At 27.3% G+C, this 18,253-nt stretch overlaps 1 protein-coding gene across 3 annotated transcripts in view; it reads right to left on the bottom strand.

Annotated features, from left to right (window-relative positions):
- Dys (Dystrophin) overlaps positions 1-18,253 on the bottom strand; it is a 1,915,508-nt gene that overhangs the window by 1,596,437 nt on the left and 300,818 nt on the right. For all 3 annotated transcript variants that reach the window (XM_075370745.1, XM_075370746.1, XM_075370747.1), the window contains exons 42-45: positions 14,812-14,922; positions 13,216-13,392; positions 8,781-8,888; positions 3,041-3,284 (exon numbers count right to left, since the gene is read on the bottom strand). In XM_075370745.1, the coding sequence (XP_075226860.1) occupies positions 3,041-3,284; positions 8,781-8,888; positions 13,216-13,392; positions 14,812-14,922 (640 nt within the window). The remainder of the gene's footprint in view (positions 1-3,040; positions 3,285-8,780; positions 8,889-13,215; positions 13,393-14,811; positions 14,923-18,253) is intronic.

Raw genomic sequence — 18,253 nt, 5'->3', positions numbered from 1 at the left:
AAATGAAAATATCCCCGCCGGGTGGTCATAAAACACCAACTGCTAACAACAGCTACGGCAGAGACCCTCAGTCTCAGTCACAGCCCTTTGCTCTCTTACTATATATGTAAGCTCTTCTCTACATTGGCTCCCCTCCAAAAACTGTCAAACTGAATCTTTCATCCTCCACCCAAATCTGGTTCTTCCCTCAACACAATATCATTATAAAATAAATTCCAGTTGACTTATCTCTTGACACTTACAAATGCATCCATTATACTGTCTATTATGTTTTCTAATAAGATAAAACAGTACTAAATTTAAACTCTCGCTTAATAACTGTAGATAAAAACATCATAATAAAAATCAATTTAATAACATACCTTAATAAATTGTTGAAAGAACATGATAAAATAAAAAAATAAACAGAAAATAATGTGACCGACTTTACAAAAATAAAAATAAAAAATATAACAAGTTTTTAATTTTTTTTTAACTTTTTATTAGGCATAAAATTAAAAATTTTGAAATTTTAAAATATTTATTTTTTTACTTTTAATATAAAGCTGGTTTTATTAGCTTTATCTAAAATATAAGTATTCCTTATTTAACATTAAATAAATGCTGCCTTCACATACAAAAAAACCATCCACAGAAAAAAGATTAAAAAGCTACCTTGATAAAAATATAGAACAGAACGTAGAGAAATGACAAAGAGACTAATATGATGAACTAAGATTCTATAGAAATATGCACTACTACTTTACCTTACATTTATACATGTTTGAATCTCATATACAGTAAGATTTAAAAGAGTATTTTCAAATCCATTTTTTAAATGAACTTTTTACATGTACGTAATATTAATACAATCTTTTCAACCAATTTTTAAAAAGATCTTAATATAAAACTTACATCAGGCTTTAAATCAACACACTACAATATTCTATATAAATAGACAAATTAATGGATTTTAATTATAAATGATTAAAAAATAATCAGAATCAAAGTTGTGCTTGTTGTTAGATATTTAAAACAATTATTTTAAAGGTAAATTAAACAGGAAATTTTATATAAAATATGTAAAAAATTCATAGTAAAAATGCCACAATAAAACATGAACAAAGCAAATATAAATGAAAATGAGAACAAGGGAGAACAACAATTTACAACATTCACTATAAAGAAACACTACTTTGTGATAATTATAAGGTTTAACAAGTATTTAAAATTACAATAAACTAATAGCAATACATTCAGCACACAGGTTTTGAAATTAAAAAAATGACATAAATCACTCGATATTTAAGTAGAATAAGACTATGTTAATGAGGGTTCTGGACAAAATTATGGCCAAGGAGTAAAATGTGACATTCAGTTTAAAAACAGTCCAGTTTACAGTGGAAAACTTGTGTTTTTATATGACTGTCCAAAAAGGAGTGGAACTGTTTTTGTTTATATGTGTATATATGTACATTTGTTTCACCATAGCAGCTTAACGGCTGAACTGATTTAGATGTATGACCACATGTTGGAATCCTTATATTATCGTGAGTGTCATAGGCTATACAAATAGGTATGTATCTAATAATAATTTGAAAAAAAAAATATATATATATATATACAAATAGTAACCTGCACACTCTTCAATTATCCTATATTAACACTATCAGGCTTAAGCCCGACTATGTGCCGACAGGTTATCTCGTTCATAAAGCCGAAGCCCGAGAATATGTTGGGCTGCTACATTTAAATGCATAGTAAACAGTGATGGGCTTATACTCGTTGCTAGGCCTTGTAGACTCTTTCAGTAGTTCATTAAAGATTCAATATGAATTTCAATGCTATCTAGCAGATGTTTTAGTTAATAATAATAAAAACAACACCTCATGTTCAAGAGTGCTTTAGGTTATAAAACGTATGGTTACTTGGTATTGTTTTCATGCTTTGATTTATGTTCTAATTTCTTTTCTGTTGGTTTATTTTTATTTTAACATTTCATATTACGTGTAGAGTGTGTGTATTGTAAAGTTTCTACAGGCAAGTCTGGGAGAAAAGAAATAAGTTGGTGGTGCCCTGACTGTTCAATTCCGTTGTGCTTACCTACTTGCTTCAAATTGTACCACACTAGGACTAATTATTGTAGGTAACAAAAAAAAACTTAAAAAAACTAATGTAAATATATTTAGAAACTATGTCAGTCAACTATGCTTGAAATATTAAATGAATAATAAATATTAGGGTAACATTTCTTCTATTGATTTATTTTATGATTGATTATTTCTGTGAAAGATTACTGAAAACGAATTAATTTTCAAAAATTTGTTAACTAATTTTACATTTATTATAAAGTTTTGATTTTTTGTCATTAAAGTGTGAAATTTTATCTGTTAGAGAGTATAAAATGTCATTATGTGTAGTGATTACAACAATTTTGTATGTTTATTGATTAGTACTGTGCACTTTTGCTATTTTTTTATTTCTATGAAATTTGAAGCAAATATAGATGGTGACAGTTTTTTTGTATCACAAATATCTTTTTCTTTAATGATAGCTCATTTCTTTCTCTTTCAGGTGATATAACATAAGAGTTTATGTATATGCACTAGCTTAACCCCTCAAAAATGCCCTGGCTTCCAGTCCAGTGATGTTTTTAAGGTTTAGGTCTGAAAGTGTTCGGATTTGAATACTAGATCGCGGATACCGGTGTTCTTTGGTGGTTGGGTTTCAATTAACCACACACCTCAGGAATGGTCGAACTGAGAATGTACAAGACTACACTTCATTTACACTCATACATATCATCCTCATTCATCCTCTGAAGAATTATCTAAACGGCAGTTACCGGAGGCTAAACAGGAAAAAGGTCTGAAAGTGTTAAAGAGCAATATTTTTTTTTTTTAAAGAGCAATATAACAGCAGTCATATGTTTTTTAATATTTATCTCTTGTTTCTAAATATACTACATTACTAAAATCAAAATCTTAATCACTACATCATCTAATAAAATAAAAATGATTATTAAACAAATTTAGAAATATTACAATTTAAAATGTCTTACCTTTAGATGGAGGAGTTCCTTTAGTTGATGCTGTAAGGGTTTTGATGGCTTCAGCTGCAGCTGCTGATGAAGTACTGCTTGCAGTAGTAGTGACTGTGGTAGTTACAGCGTTTGTGGTGGAAGTATTGCTGCTAATTACATTTTTATCAGCAACAGCAGTTGTTGAACCAGAAAATGAACTTGGTTCAATTTCACCTCTGTTTTTAATATACTGCCAATCGTCGAGTAGTTTGGCAATTTTTTCCTTAAAATAAAAATAAATTAAAATTAATTTTTATATTCAAGATTATTATTTGTTTTTATTATATAACGTAACAAAATTATTATAAACCTCACAAGAAAACTGAAAGAACTAGCTTTGTTTGTTTTTCAAGTAAATTGGGATAGGTTGATTAGCCAGTTTGTGGCTGTGGGGCAGAACCTTAAAAAACAGATGCATAGGAATGCAATTTTTGTAAATATGACTGACATTACAGATTTTAAAATCTGATGACATGATAAACTAGCTTGAATTTGAATTTGAATTATAATAATACCACATTGTTGGGCATTGATATTTTCAATACTTTTTAATGCTAATATTTATAATGTTCAACAATACAAACAAATAAACAATTTATACAGTTTCATTTTGCTCTTTATTCTTGGTTATTTTGTACATATAGTTTGGCTAGATATATATAAAATTTTCTTGAAGCTGAAAGTAAAAATACAATTCATAAAAAAAAGAAAAATTTGTAGCCCAGTACTTTGGATAGTTTGCAAACAAAGCCAGTGAATAAATTTTTAGAAAACATGATATCCCAACTGGCTTCAATTCTCAAAAACTACATTTGCATAAATACAAGCATCTTATAGGTTTATAAAACAAACTTATACCTAGCTTTTGTTTATGCCTAATGCAATAAAAAAGGGACTTAAGCACAAAAAATCAGTACTTTTCCAGATAAATATATATTTTAAAGTAAAAAATATTGAAAAACCAGTAAATTAAATTAACAAAAAGCAATTACTTTGTTTCATCTCATACCACTGTAAATATATGAAGAATAATTATTTAAAAATGGATGTCTACTCTATCATCAATGTTAATCAAATAATATGAAAAGATGAAGATACACTCATTTGTCTTAAGCTTTCTGCATTGAAAATGTTATTGGGCATTAAATTCAACTATTTGGTTTATAATCAGGGAATGATTTAAACGAAAAAGACTTTTTTTGGAAACATAACTTAAAGAACTGACCAACAAATTTTAACATTCTTGGTTTAAGTAAGAAAACTGCCAATAAAATGTTAATGAAATGTAAAACTTTTCTTCAATTAAATAATAATTAATCAATATACTGCTCAGTGTTGTTATGATATATTCACTTCTGCAGCATAAAAAAGCAAAGCCACGATAAACTAGTCTCTCTCAATGGAGGATGTTTTAAATTCACAATTAAAACACTTAGATTTTATATTACTGCTGAAATTCTGTTATGTGACATAATATTTATCTTATTATCTTTATTATTTTAATTATTGAAATTATCTTATTGGAATTCTATTCAAAATACAAATTAATATAAAAGAAAATAAAAAATTTTGTTTTGTATTCTGCTCTCACTCTTTTTTCTGTTTAGCATCTAGAACCACCGTAAGGTAATTACTTCAGAGGATGATATGTATGAATGTGAATCAAGTGTAGTCTTGTACAGTCTAAGGTTGACCACTCCTCAGAAGTGTGGTTAATTGTAACCCAACTATCAAGGAACACTGGTATCCACAATCTAGTATCCAAATCCATATAATTGTATTCTGCTAGGTGTGCTAAAGTACACCATAAGGCTGGTCTAGTGATTGTCATCGCAAATCAGCTGATTTTGAAGTTGAGAGTTCTAAGGTTCAAATCCTAATAAAGGCAGTTACTTTTATTTGGATTTGAATACTAGATTGTGGATACCAGTGTTGTTTGGTGGTTGGGTTTCAATTAACCACACATTTCAGGAATGGTCGACCTGAGGCTGTACAAGACAACACTTCATTTACATTCATACATATCATCCTCATTCATCATCTGAAAAACAAAAAAAGAGAGGTGTGCTAAAGTACAGTGCACCCTCAACGCGCATAAAAAAAAATAATGTGATTTCAGTTATTTATGTTTGAATAAGTCAGGAAAATTATTTCCAACTATGCAATAGGTTTCACTTATATGCAGTCACACGGTCATTATCATATTTTGTAAAAGAGTTCCCATGAGTCATTGTAATGAACAGTGCACTGCTTTCAAAATCATTGTTCATTCACAGTTTATGTTAGCTTATGTGTGCCTGTGTATAAAAACACTTCGTTAAATACATCTCGTTACTGTTATTGAGTTTTAGTGCATTTTGCAACTATGTTCATAAGACTATTTCTTTTGTACTGTACTACTTCTTTACATACTGTGACAAAAATTAGGGCTGTGTTAAAACCTAAGAAATAAAAAGAAGTTTTATCATTATTAGATAAAAATAAAATTCTAAATTGTCTAGATAATAAAGATACTGTAGTGACTGTGGCTAGTTTAACTTAAATTGTCTGTGCGTACAGTTCGGCTTAATAAAAACAAATATGTCAAAGTATTGCAGCCAGTGAACCAGTTTGTGCAAAGATCGTTTTGTACATGCGAAATCCGATGTTGGAAAAAGTCAAAATGTTGTTAGTGAAATGGATTGAAGACCAAACTCAAATGTATACGCCATTAAGTACAACTTTAATTTGAGAAAAGGCTACGTGTCTTTATTGCAGGGTGTCCAGTGAAACAGGTAATGAATCTGAAATTTCTACCAACAGTTCATCCAGTTTCAGTTTTAATGATAGTAAAAGCTGGTTCGAGAGATTTTAAAAAAGACAGTTTTCACAATGCTAAACTTCAAAGTGAAAAAGCTTCTGCGTCTGGAGACTGCTTGATTAAACCGTTGTTAGTTTATAAATTCTTGAATCCTTGCGCATTAAAAACCACAAATAAAAATAACCTTCCAGTTTTCTGGTGAGCTAATAAACGTGCTTGGGTAACTGCCGATATCTATATGGATTGGTTTAATAACGTTTTACGCCAGAGGTTAAAAAGTACTTAGCATCCAAAAATCTAGCATATAAAGTTTTGCTTGTTTTAGACAACTGTATGGCTCACTCAGAGGTGCTACCGAAAGAAGCTAATGAAAATATCCAAGTTGAGTTTCTCTTGCCCAACACTACACCACTTTTGCAACCCCTTGACAAGTGTGTAAATGAAACTTTTGAAGTGTACTACATTCATTGAAAATTTAAAAACTTTTTGATGACATGGAAGAGGGCAAATCTTTAACTTTGGGCGAAAGCTGAAAAAAATACACTATTGCTGATTACATTGAAAACATAAAAGAATCTTTAGATGAGTTACAACAGAAAACATTAAACACCTGGTGGAAGAAGCTTTGGGCCAAAGTGGTAAAGGCCTAGTCAAAGAGAGGAAGTAATGAAGCCATACATAATAGAGACAAAATAAAGATGTAGAGAGTACTTGCAACGAAATAGTCAATGTTGCCAGACAGTATCAGGAAAAGGATTTTTGACAACAGGCACAGGATGTAAATGAACTTATACAGAATGTAAATGAAGAATTAAGTGACTTGGAACTTACGGAGATGATAGAAAATGAAATTGTATAGGACAGTGATGAAAATGAAGAGAAAATTTTGACAAAAAATAAACAATTGACTTTAACAAATTGAGACAAATTTGTAAAAATGACAGAGGAATTGAAATAATTTATAAATCCTGAAGATCCAGTGATGGAGCGTAATTCGCAGTTTCAACGGGAACTAGAAAATATAGTTGCACGCTACAAGGAAGAACAAAGACTGTTACTGAACAAATTCAACAATCCACCATTACCAGTTTTTTAAATAAGTGAAGAAAAAAACATGATAAATGATAATAAATTTTAAATGATGTTAGTGGAAATGATTTATGTATAGTACATACAGTATACATTTTTTCTTTTTAAATACATACATTGTACTGTATTATCATTAAAATAATACAATGATAATATAATAATAAAATAGTAAATAAAGTACAGTAATTTACGTATATCATTTACTGTCTTAACTTAACAAGAACCTAACCTGTATTTCTGCATTAAATGCTGAGTCTTAATTGAGGCGATTCCATTATACGTGGAAATTTCCCAGAATGTAACACTGGCATAAATTGAAGGTACACTGTACTTTACTTTTTAATTTTTATACTCTTTATGAAGAAATGTATTAGAAATTAATGTTAAAATACTTTTAGATTAGACACTAATGAATTTTTACTAAAAGTAGCCTAACAGTAATGCCACAGTAAAGAAAATAAATATCTGAGAACATTTTTTTTCCTGAACTGTAATAAATAAAATAACTGTAAATTTTCCAGAAGCAGCAATTTTTTCTGGATGAATTAAATCATTAATTCACCACAGAAGCTTTGAAGCTTGTATATGGGAATATGGAACTGGAATTTTGAAGTGTATAAAAATGCCATGCCTGATTGGGGTTTGAATCTGTGATCCCCAGATGAAAGGCTGAGATACTACCACTCAAGCAATGAAGATCAGCATTATTATTATAATTATTAAAATAACATTTCAATTTTACTGTCTTTCCCTATCCACAATGAATGGACAAGGATATTATTCTTATCTCAGTCAACAATAAGGATATACAATGATAAATCAATGAGAATGTCTTGGATAAGATGGGAAACTGAATATATGTCTCAGGAATAGCAACCTAGAAATTTCTGAAATAAGAACAACTAAAGCCATATTTATTCAATGAATACTGGGTAAAGTTTAACAACATTTGGGCAATAACAAACATAGCAATCAATGCCATTTAAAACAAAAAAAGGTCAAAAAACAACAGTCTTGTCATTTGCACGGTAAAGTGGTAACAAGTTATATAAAAAAGTAATAAAAACAAAAATGTTTAATTGTAAAAATTAAGTAACTTATTTATTATGTTACCCATTATTGGAAACATATCAACTGGAAATAAACAATTTATAATGTTTTCAGTTTTCTACAATTCTGCTTATAGGACATTTATAATGCTTTATATTAATGGAAATTTTATAAGCCACAAAACATCACAGAATTAATGAAATAGATTGAAAACAAATATTGTTTTATAATATAGACAATCTGAAAGCCTGATTGATGTAAATTAACGATGCACCTTCTTTTCACTAGATAATTATTCAACTTGATGCATTATTGTTCCCTAAGCCAATAACTGGGATTCATTGCATACCAACAAACTGAATATTGGCAATGATAATTTTAAGTATTTTTTAATTCTAATGTAACGTTAAATTTTCTGATAAAATATTAAATAGGAAAAAATAAACGTGAATGTAGTAGCATCAAAAATATAGGTGATGTAATAATATGACCAAGTAAACAATTACATTGATGGACCTTGTCCCAATTTAAATAAAAATTAAAACAACACTTATTTAATCTGTAAGAGTCAGTAATCAATCATTTGAAGAATAACTATTGTATATTAATTAATCTATTGTATATCTAAAAAAAGCCATGCTTTCAACATTGTAAACTAACTGTTAATCCATTATTTTTAATAAAATAACTGATAACTGAGATGTGTAACATAACACTGCAAATTACATCACTCTTATTTGTTATATAGTAAAACCATACAACACTTATTACTAAATTTACCTGCATTTGTTGTGATACAGGTTGCTTGGCACCCTGGCATTCTTTTTCTAAATTGGTGAAATTTTCTTTTACTTCCTTCACTTCTGTTTCACGATCATACACACAAGTCTGTCACAAAAAAATATTGGTAAAATCAACAAATAACATTCATTTATAATAAATAAATTATATATATAAATCATTAAAAAATTATTGTTAAAAATAACTATAATTTTATGAAATATTTTCACATTTATTACAATTAAAGCGTACTTATCACCAGATATTAGAGACTTCCTATATAAAGTCATAAACATGTAAATGTGCAATAATAAATTGACTTTTAAATTTTAATGGATTAAAATAATTTTACTCAAAATGTGTTTTTTTTTTAAATCTATCTTTCTGGATTTTCCAAATATCTCCATGAAACTGTGTATAACCAAAAATAATAAACTAAAAGAATGGATTACTTTATGAAAGTTCAATATACATGGTCAAAGAGACTATTCCTCTCTTTCTCTCTCTCCTATGAATAAGAATTTTAGCCTGTCCAAAAAATAATCCTAATAAAAAACATTTATGGAGAAGTCTTTTTCTAAAAGTATCAAGAATTAAAAATTTTACACTATGCTTCTCCTGCAATGAATAGTGGGTGGGGCAGAAAATGTTTAAAGTAACATACACTGAATTCAATCAATTCATGTGAAACTTAAATAAATATATAACAGAAAAGAAATCTCTATTAGATAAGAATGTAATAGTAGAAATATTTTCAAAAAACTGATGATTTGTGGATTCATTCTCAAATTTTTCAATTTTTTTGTCTGAAAAAGTAATTTTACAGCAATTTTTTTAGGTTGACATCTATGCCCAAAAAACCGGACATTTTATTTTAAAAACTGATCAAAGCAAAAATGAATACATATGAATGTATATGTGAAAATTGATTATTTCACAGGCAATTAAAACATTGAAAAATATATATAAATACAATATAAATAATATGATAATTTTAAAAGCTTTCCTTATACTGGTTATACATTTATTACTGGTTAAGGTAGTTGTGATATGATTGTATAATAAAGTACTGTTGAAAGGAAATTAAGGAAGCATAGTGGATAGGAAGAAGGCTATTAGGAACACCCAAGCAAGATGGAAGGAACAAATGAAAAAGGATGAGAAAATGGAAGGATATGTAGAGAAGTACAAGAAGGATACAGTACATGAAGATTAAGGTAAGCTAATATCCAAATCCAAAAATCATGGGATAACTGCAAAAGATTTTATAAATAAAATTACGATAATCTTTATTAAAAGATAAATATAATTTATTATGACTAATGTTACAGTAAATGATGCCTACAATACTGTATAATATTTATTTATTATTAATTTATAATGTTATAAATTTAGATATAGTTCATACTATCACTGCATAGTCTAGATCCTTTGTGTAATTATTTTACTTTCTAATTAGAAAAAATAGGTTATAACAAGCTTAAAACCAAGTTACAGTTTGACAGCTTGTCTTGTACACTCCCATGAAATGATCCTGGTATAGTAACATTAACTTAATCCAACAACTAAAAGTATTCCACCAAAGTTTGTATTAAAAATCTAATTAAATTCGATGAGTAATTAAATGACTGATCAAAATATGGTAACTGGTCACATAACTGGCAATTTAGAAACATCCCTTTATGTGTAGATATGATGGGCAAACAGTTTATCAATTGCTTCCTATAATATTAAATATAGTATTTTAATAAATTAAAAAGAGATAAAAACTAGGTTTTTAATTGTTTATAAAATAATAAAACTTATGTTAACGTTATAATAACAAAATTAGATTATGTTATTGTCTTAAGTAACTAACTGCATGGAAAAGTTATAAACTGGTTGTCCACTATTGTTACCAAAACAAGTGAATATGACTATAGTATAACTATAAAACAAAAAATTACATTTGTTAAAAATTCCAGCTAAACTACATTAATTTAGAATATAATAATTAAACAACCATGATAGCTCTGAAATTTCTCAGGAAGTAGAATCCAATATAAACAACCATATTTTAAAAAAATAACTGGTTACTTTAAATAATTAAAGATAAACTGCATTGGTGAATTTTTACTATACACTAATGTCACTTATTAGTGGCAAATAACTATAGTAATCAATGCCGATCAAAAATATGAAGATGTTTATTTACAAATAAAATATTAAATGAGCTTTTGCCTAAGTTAAACCACACAAACTAAAGTTTTGATAAACTAACAACTAGTTAGCAAACTAACTTTTGACTAATTATTCAATACAGACTAATATTTTGAGAGACGAGAGGTATAAATTATAACTACTTCATTATAAAAAATAATTTAATTTCAATAAACGAAATTCTTTATTTTCAATAAATCATAGTATAATTTTGATGTCAAAGATGACATACTTAACATTCCTAGTCTCAACAAACAATCATCAAGATAACAGAAAATTATTAAAAGAAAGAATGTGTGGTAAACCACAAAATAAAATCAAACAGAAAAATAGAAGAATAACAAAAGGTTAATTTAAAAATAAAATTTTTAAATATAAAAAATACAAATGTCTTCTTGACTTTTTCTTTTACATGAGACCCAGGAAAATTTAACAGTAGTAGTTTAATTAATGAACAATTGCATTAAATTTACTCAATGATAACTAACATAAATAAATCGTAAAAACTCAAATATTAAAGAATCGATAAATGAAGCAGTTACTTGGTGAAAATCCCATCATAACAAAAACAAAATAAACAAATTATGTTATTTGATTTTCAAAAACATATTTATGTAACCAAATAATAAATAAAAATTATCTAGAAAATGTGAAAAAACAATGAACATTCTATACCTTTATTAAAATAAACGGCTTCTTTTATAATTTCAAATAAGAAAATTTAAACGTTAATTTTTTTTAAAATTAGAACTACAAAAATGAATAATAAGTGGGTTTAATTTACTAGTAAAGTTGGTTAACATGAACTTTTAATTAAAAAAATGAATCCTGAAAAGTATATTAAACCAAGCATCTAGTAAAACGTACAAACTAAATTTTACCATAAGGCCAGGTTAAAAGGTAGAAAGTTGAAAAGAAACTATTTATAATTAGATTACATGAGAAGCAGGAGTCCTGGACTTCACAGAAACTAAGCTGTTTATTGGACCCTTTATGGTTAGTAAACAAGAGTTCCTGAACAAGCTCATATATAGAGCTACCATCCACTACGAAAACAGTTATTTCATTCTAAACAGTTATTTCAGTCCAAATTACAATATATATCGTCTTGCCTTAAGCCAATTTCTCAAGCTGGAGCCATTAACTGAACCCCAATGACCAAACACCATTAGTATCATAAGCAATAATAATATATATGGAATATCACAGATCATCTGTCACAATTCATTAAGCAATGATGTTGCTTATTCATCCAGTGATAAATAAGCATCAGGATTCAATAAGCATCATCAGAATTCAACTTAAGAAAATAATAATCTGATGTAGTTACATGATTACACAGCTCTTTAATTCAACATATTTCCATTTAAGGTTATAACAGAACAAAGAATTTTTGAGCAAAACAATTCAAATTTGGAATGTTTACATGGTACAAATGATTTCAAATAGAAAACAAATTTTTAAATTATTAAATTTATAACTCAAGTCCTAAATATTTGCAGTAAAGACTACTGCAGAAAAAACTGAATAGTTTTTTTTTTATCATGAACTTATATTTTCTTGCAAAACAAACTTGCCAAACATAAGGGACTGATTTCTGACATCAAAATAAACAAAGTTCATTTACTCAAATGTCCTTTCTCCTTCACTTTTCCTCTATCTACATTTTTGTTTTTGTTTTTTTTCAATAAAAATTTAGATATTTAGAAGAAATTGAGATATTTTAATGAAGTTTAAAGACAGCACAATTTTTGCAATCCTCTTCAACAATTTCAGACGTATCTCAGCTGTTAATCAATAAATAAATGAAGTATCATTTTGTTCATTATAAAAGGCTTAATATTTTATTAAATAAAGTATAACTTAATAAGGAAATATTTATAGTCCTATTAATGATCAAAACATTTAGTTGGCTTCCAATTTCTAATTTTCAAATGTAAAATTTTCAAATTACGTTATTTATATTACAGATATTTTAAGTAGATATACACCAAATTTCATTACACTGTGTCAATCCATTCTTAAAATAAAACTTTGTTGAAAAAACCTAAAATGGCAGACAGAGGAGAAAATGAAGAGAGATAGGCCGTTTGTCCATATTAACTTAATTTTGATGTTCTAAATCAGTCCCTTAAGGTTGGCCAACACTTCTTAGTACACTCTGTAATGATAAAATTTACAAATATCGAGCTAGAAAAAGAAAATAAAAACATTTTATATAAAATAACTTATTTACCATAATATTATCAATAACTCGTTTCTTATCAGCAGGTGGTAATTCTTTACTGATATTTATACGTGTTTTTGTTTCCATAATCCAAGCTGTAATTGAATCCAAGTGTATCATGAATTTTTTAAGAGAAGCTAACTTTCCCATAATATATTCTTTATGTTCAGTAAGTCCTTTCTGTACCTATACAATATAAAACATACAATAAAATAAACTTAATTATGTTGATTATTAGTAAATTACAACAATCTATTAAAAAAGAAATTGTTACCATGAATGGAATTTTATAAAAAATAAAATGTTACTATTTTAATGAAATAATATAATATAAACATATGGTGAGCAGATATGAATGTTTAACTAAAATTTTATTGAAACTCTCAGTAAAATTAAATGAATCACACACATATCTTTAATTTGTAATAAATATGCATTAGAGTAAGATTTTGTAGTGTATGAAACTCCAATTACTCAGATCTTTTAATCTTGTTTTTTTTTTAATATTTAATTGAATGAAGGTAAGTTTATTTTAAAAAATTTAAAAATAATTTTTGCTATAAATATCTACAAGAAATAAAGCAATAGTAAACTAAAAAATATTCAACTTTCTTTAGACAGACTTGGCTTGTAAATAAAAAACACTCCATCACTTCAGTGATGAGCCCTTACAGTGTACCTTGTTAGTGTTTCAAGAAAGAAAAAATTAATAATGGATTGTTTTTGTTGATTGATTCACTCATGTAATATGTAATATGTATATCTTACACTGCTTTATCGAGTTTTAATCCATAAGTAGATAAGTTCCTTACTTGTGTGTACTTTTAACTTAATGAGTGTATTTGAAACTTATTACATCAGTGGGTCACCAGGAAAGAATATGTTGTAAATTAGAGCCTGTCATTGAATGGAAACTGGATTTTTTAGCCTCCATTCCACAGAATTGAGGAGCTGAGGAAATACAATTAGTCTGCCTTTGCCTTAAACTATCAACCTTCTGCAAAGTTACCAAGTACACTCTGAACGAATCCAAGGCATGGATGTTCAGTTTATCCAGATAATCACAGTCTCAGGTCGATCATTCCTGAGATGTGTGGTTAATTGAAACCCAACTACCAAAGAAAACCGGTATCCATGATCTAGTATTCAAATCTGTATATAAGTAACTACCTTTACTGGGATTTAGATGACGACATTAATCCATTCTATTGTTTATGAATCCTACCCTATTCATTCATATTACACTGCGCATTGAAAGTAATTTTCAACAGGCAAATGTAAAGAAAATTGTGTAAAAGCTGTAGTATAGTTAGGTCTTAAACAGGAATCCAAAATTACTTTTTAGCACCATTAGTTTGTTGATTAATATGACTGTTAGTCCAGGTACATAATTGTTTATGACATTCATTTATAAATATCAATTGTTCGTTGTTGTAATTGTTAACAGAAATGTGATTTGTAATGGATACGACATTAAAATTTAAGTGCAAATACTTCAGTAATAAAATATGAGTTTATCTTGCACTATATACAATTTCCCAAGCTTCTTTACAAAAACAACTTTTTTTTATTGCTCAAGACTTTTTTCTTTTTATTATTACTTACTCCTTCAATAGCAGAAATAAGTTGTTTGGCTTTCACAGATGTAGGCTCTTCTTCAAGTTTTGTCAATTTTTCCAAAGCCTTTTCTTTGTTACTCAATTCGTCTTTTTTTGTCTAAAACATAAAAACAGTTGTTAAACATTATTATTATAAACATTATTATAAACACCACAATTTTTTTTTCCATAATTTCCTACATATCTTCTTATTTTAAAATTTTTTTCAAAAGATTTTCCTAACTCTAAAAAAAATGCAAATATTATTTTTGAGTCATTAAATTGAAAAATAAAAGAAAAGCTATATTAATGTTTCTAAATACTGCAATCTGTAATAAACATTATAAAACTATTAATTATTATTAAAAATATTATTGGTAGAGGACTAATAATTTAAATATTGCTATTCTAAAATATTAAATAAATCTTTAATTTATAAAATATTGAAAACAATTGAAAAAATTACTAACTATTTTATGATATGTTAATAAAATTCAAAGATCTATCTTTTTACAGCGCATGAAAAGTTCATCAAAGTGGAGCAGTTGAATAAATCTCTCAACTAAAAAGTTTAATAATAGTTAGAATCAGACATCTGTGACTAAACTATCTTTAGAAACAAGAAAACAATGCTAAACTTCCTTTATACAAATAAACAAAATAACACCATAACTTGATCTAGTAACACAAACATTTTAATGAATAAAATTTTATTTTCACTCAATCTAGATAAAGAAGAAAAAACTTTTTCTTGGCATAAGTAAATTTTTTACTGAATGAGTAGCCTGAAAATTTAGTTTTACCATTTTTTTCTTTATTTTTTCAAAGGAAAAAGTTTATTTTTTGTTACAGAATCAGCTTTTTTTTATCACCTAAAAATAGTACATGAAATAACTTAATGTTTAATTTAAAACATTTCAAATACATCACATCAGCAAAAATTATGCTACACATGTTAGTAATGAATATAAATTTTGGCTTGTTACTAACACTCAGAATTTGTAAGACTGTCATCTTGAAATTTGTTTTTAACTCATGATAAAAGAAAAGTGCACGATTTCTTAAAAACAGAAATCTTGAAATTTGTTTTTAACTCATGATACAATTAAAAATCGTTAAGTTTTAAGAAATGATATTCAAAAACATACCTAAAATTTTATGGACTATCAACATAAAAATAAACCTCTTCATACATTAAGTAGCCATAAAACTAACCATTTCAAAACTTTTAACATAACACATTCACCTCCTTCAATAAGTAGAAGTAAAAATTCTTTAAATAAAAAAAACTTGCACAAAAATAAGCTTTAAGAAAATAGGAAAGCATATTCTATAAATACAGACAAAATGTTAAAGAAATTCCACATAAAATGAACAATTTTCACAAGTATTAACATTACAAAATAAACTAGTGATTTTAGCCTTAATGAAAAAAACCACCAGGTTATTTATAAAAAAAAAATTAGTTCTTATTTAGTCCTGGAAAAAAAAAATATTAAAAAGCTGTTTGTAAAATTCACAGCTCATACTCATCTGGATTGATTGATTAATTTTCAATAATAAAATAATATGAATGAAAAAAGAAAATACTACTTACAAATACCTGTATATTTATAAATAGAATTTATACAATATTTGTATAACAGCATAAAACATACTTGACATCTGTTTACTTAGCTTGCATTACATTCACAGTTCCATTTCTATTCCTAGATATTGCATATAAAAAAACAGAAATTCCACTGCAGCACCTCAATATTTATAAATGAACTTCTGAACATATGTTTGATGTAAATTTTAGATTACTGTTCACTTAAAATGAAAAAAATAACCAATATGCATTGCCATAGGGGTAAAGTGATAGGTGAACTGAATTAACTGATTGTAACTAAACATGATAAAATGAGAAATTCAGTATGATAAATGGTAGTGACACATTTTAATGTATGCCTGCACATTCACAGAACATCAGAATGGTTGAACTAATTTTCATGAACAATAAATCTAACTCTTCAACTAAATCTTAAGACAAACAATGAGTTGACAAAACCCTACAATAATGTTTAGTATTCTTGAAGCCCCCTACCCCATTACAGATCTAGAGAATCTCTCCATTACATAAAAGGAAATTGTTTGTTAATTTTATAAATAAATAGCCAAAAAATTCACATGAAATGTAATTCACACTAAACTACCTACCTAACGATTTTTTTATTACAATTCACATACAAATGTATATTTCTATTTATAACTGATTTATATAATTAAAAAATTAGATCAAAATTTGTGAAAAAAGTTAGAAAGACAATAATTTCTACTTCTGCTTCATTCATATTAAATATATTAATGTAATTTGATCGCCTGCTGAGTTGAAGCAGTGTGTGTAACACAACTTCATTGCAGACATTAATTTGTTGATTAGCACTACCTATTGCAATCTTCCTTATTATTGTGGTATTACATGTGTAAAGCATTGAGAAACTCCTTCACTGCTCACTTTTTCAAATAAGTCTGGCCTGGTAAGCGTTTTATTCTTACTTACTCCAAAAAATGACTAAATGCCATTTTTTTGGAGTACTTGTAAACACAACAGGTTGCCAATAACCACTTATGGTTATGGCATAAACACAAAAAGGTATGTTCGCATAATTTATTAATTGTTAATGATTTAGTTTTATTTTTAATTCTTAAAATATCCTTTGTTCCTTTTCTCCTAAATAAAAATATAAAAATTTAATTTCTAAAGTCTAGGTCAAGCATTTTTTACAATCTTACATTCAAATCTTTATATTGTACGATTATAAATTGTTTTACCAATTTTTCTACATACAAATGTTAAAAAAGGGTGCAACTTCATTACTGACATTCAGTTGTTTGGGGGAAATACCAATGACTTTTTAACTGTAATAGTGTCATACAGTGTCATCTTTAGATAATTCAGAAATTGGAGGTCAAAATATTAACAGGGACAGTCTCGTTTTCTACAAAGTTACAATTTTTTTTCAGGATTCTTTTAAAATGTTTAATTACCCTCAGATCCAATGGTTGTATAATTCCTAGTTTGGCAGGAAAAGTAGAACTTTTACTTTTATCAATAAAAAATACAATTTTTCTCGATATGTGCTACCTTTAATTTTTTTCTAACTAGATTTTCTTTACGCTGGTCTAGTTCTTGTAGTATCATGTCCCAATTTTTTTAAATCGTTGACAATGAATTTAGTTTGATTCCAAATTTTTGAGTGATATCTTTTTTTTTAACACCTACCTTTGTCAACTTCATGTATAACACTATTTTTTTCTGAAACACTAAGGCACTTCTGTTAATATATTCCAAAGACAGAGACCAACTGAATTAATACCAGGAAAAGTTATTGCTGAACTGTATTGTATGGACTGAATAATAGACAGAGTATGTGTTAAATAAATGTCTCGTTTAGATAAATGAATAA

Source organism: Lycorma delicatula, chromosome 7 (assembly GCF_047948215.1).
Source record: "Lycorma delicatula isolate Av1 chromosome 7, ASM4794821v1, whole genome shotgun sequence".
Lineage (NCBI taxonomy): Eukaryota > Metazoa > Arthropoda > Insecta > Hemiptera > Fulgoridae > Lycorma > Lycorma delicatula.
Note: the sequence above shows the minus strand (reverse complement) of the source record. Positions and strands in the feature narration are given on the sequence as shown.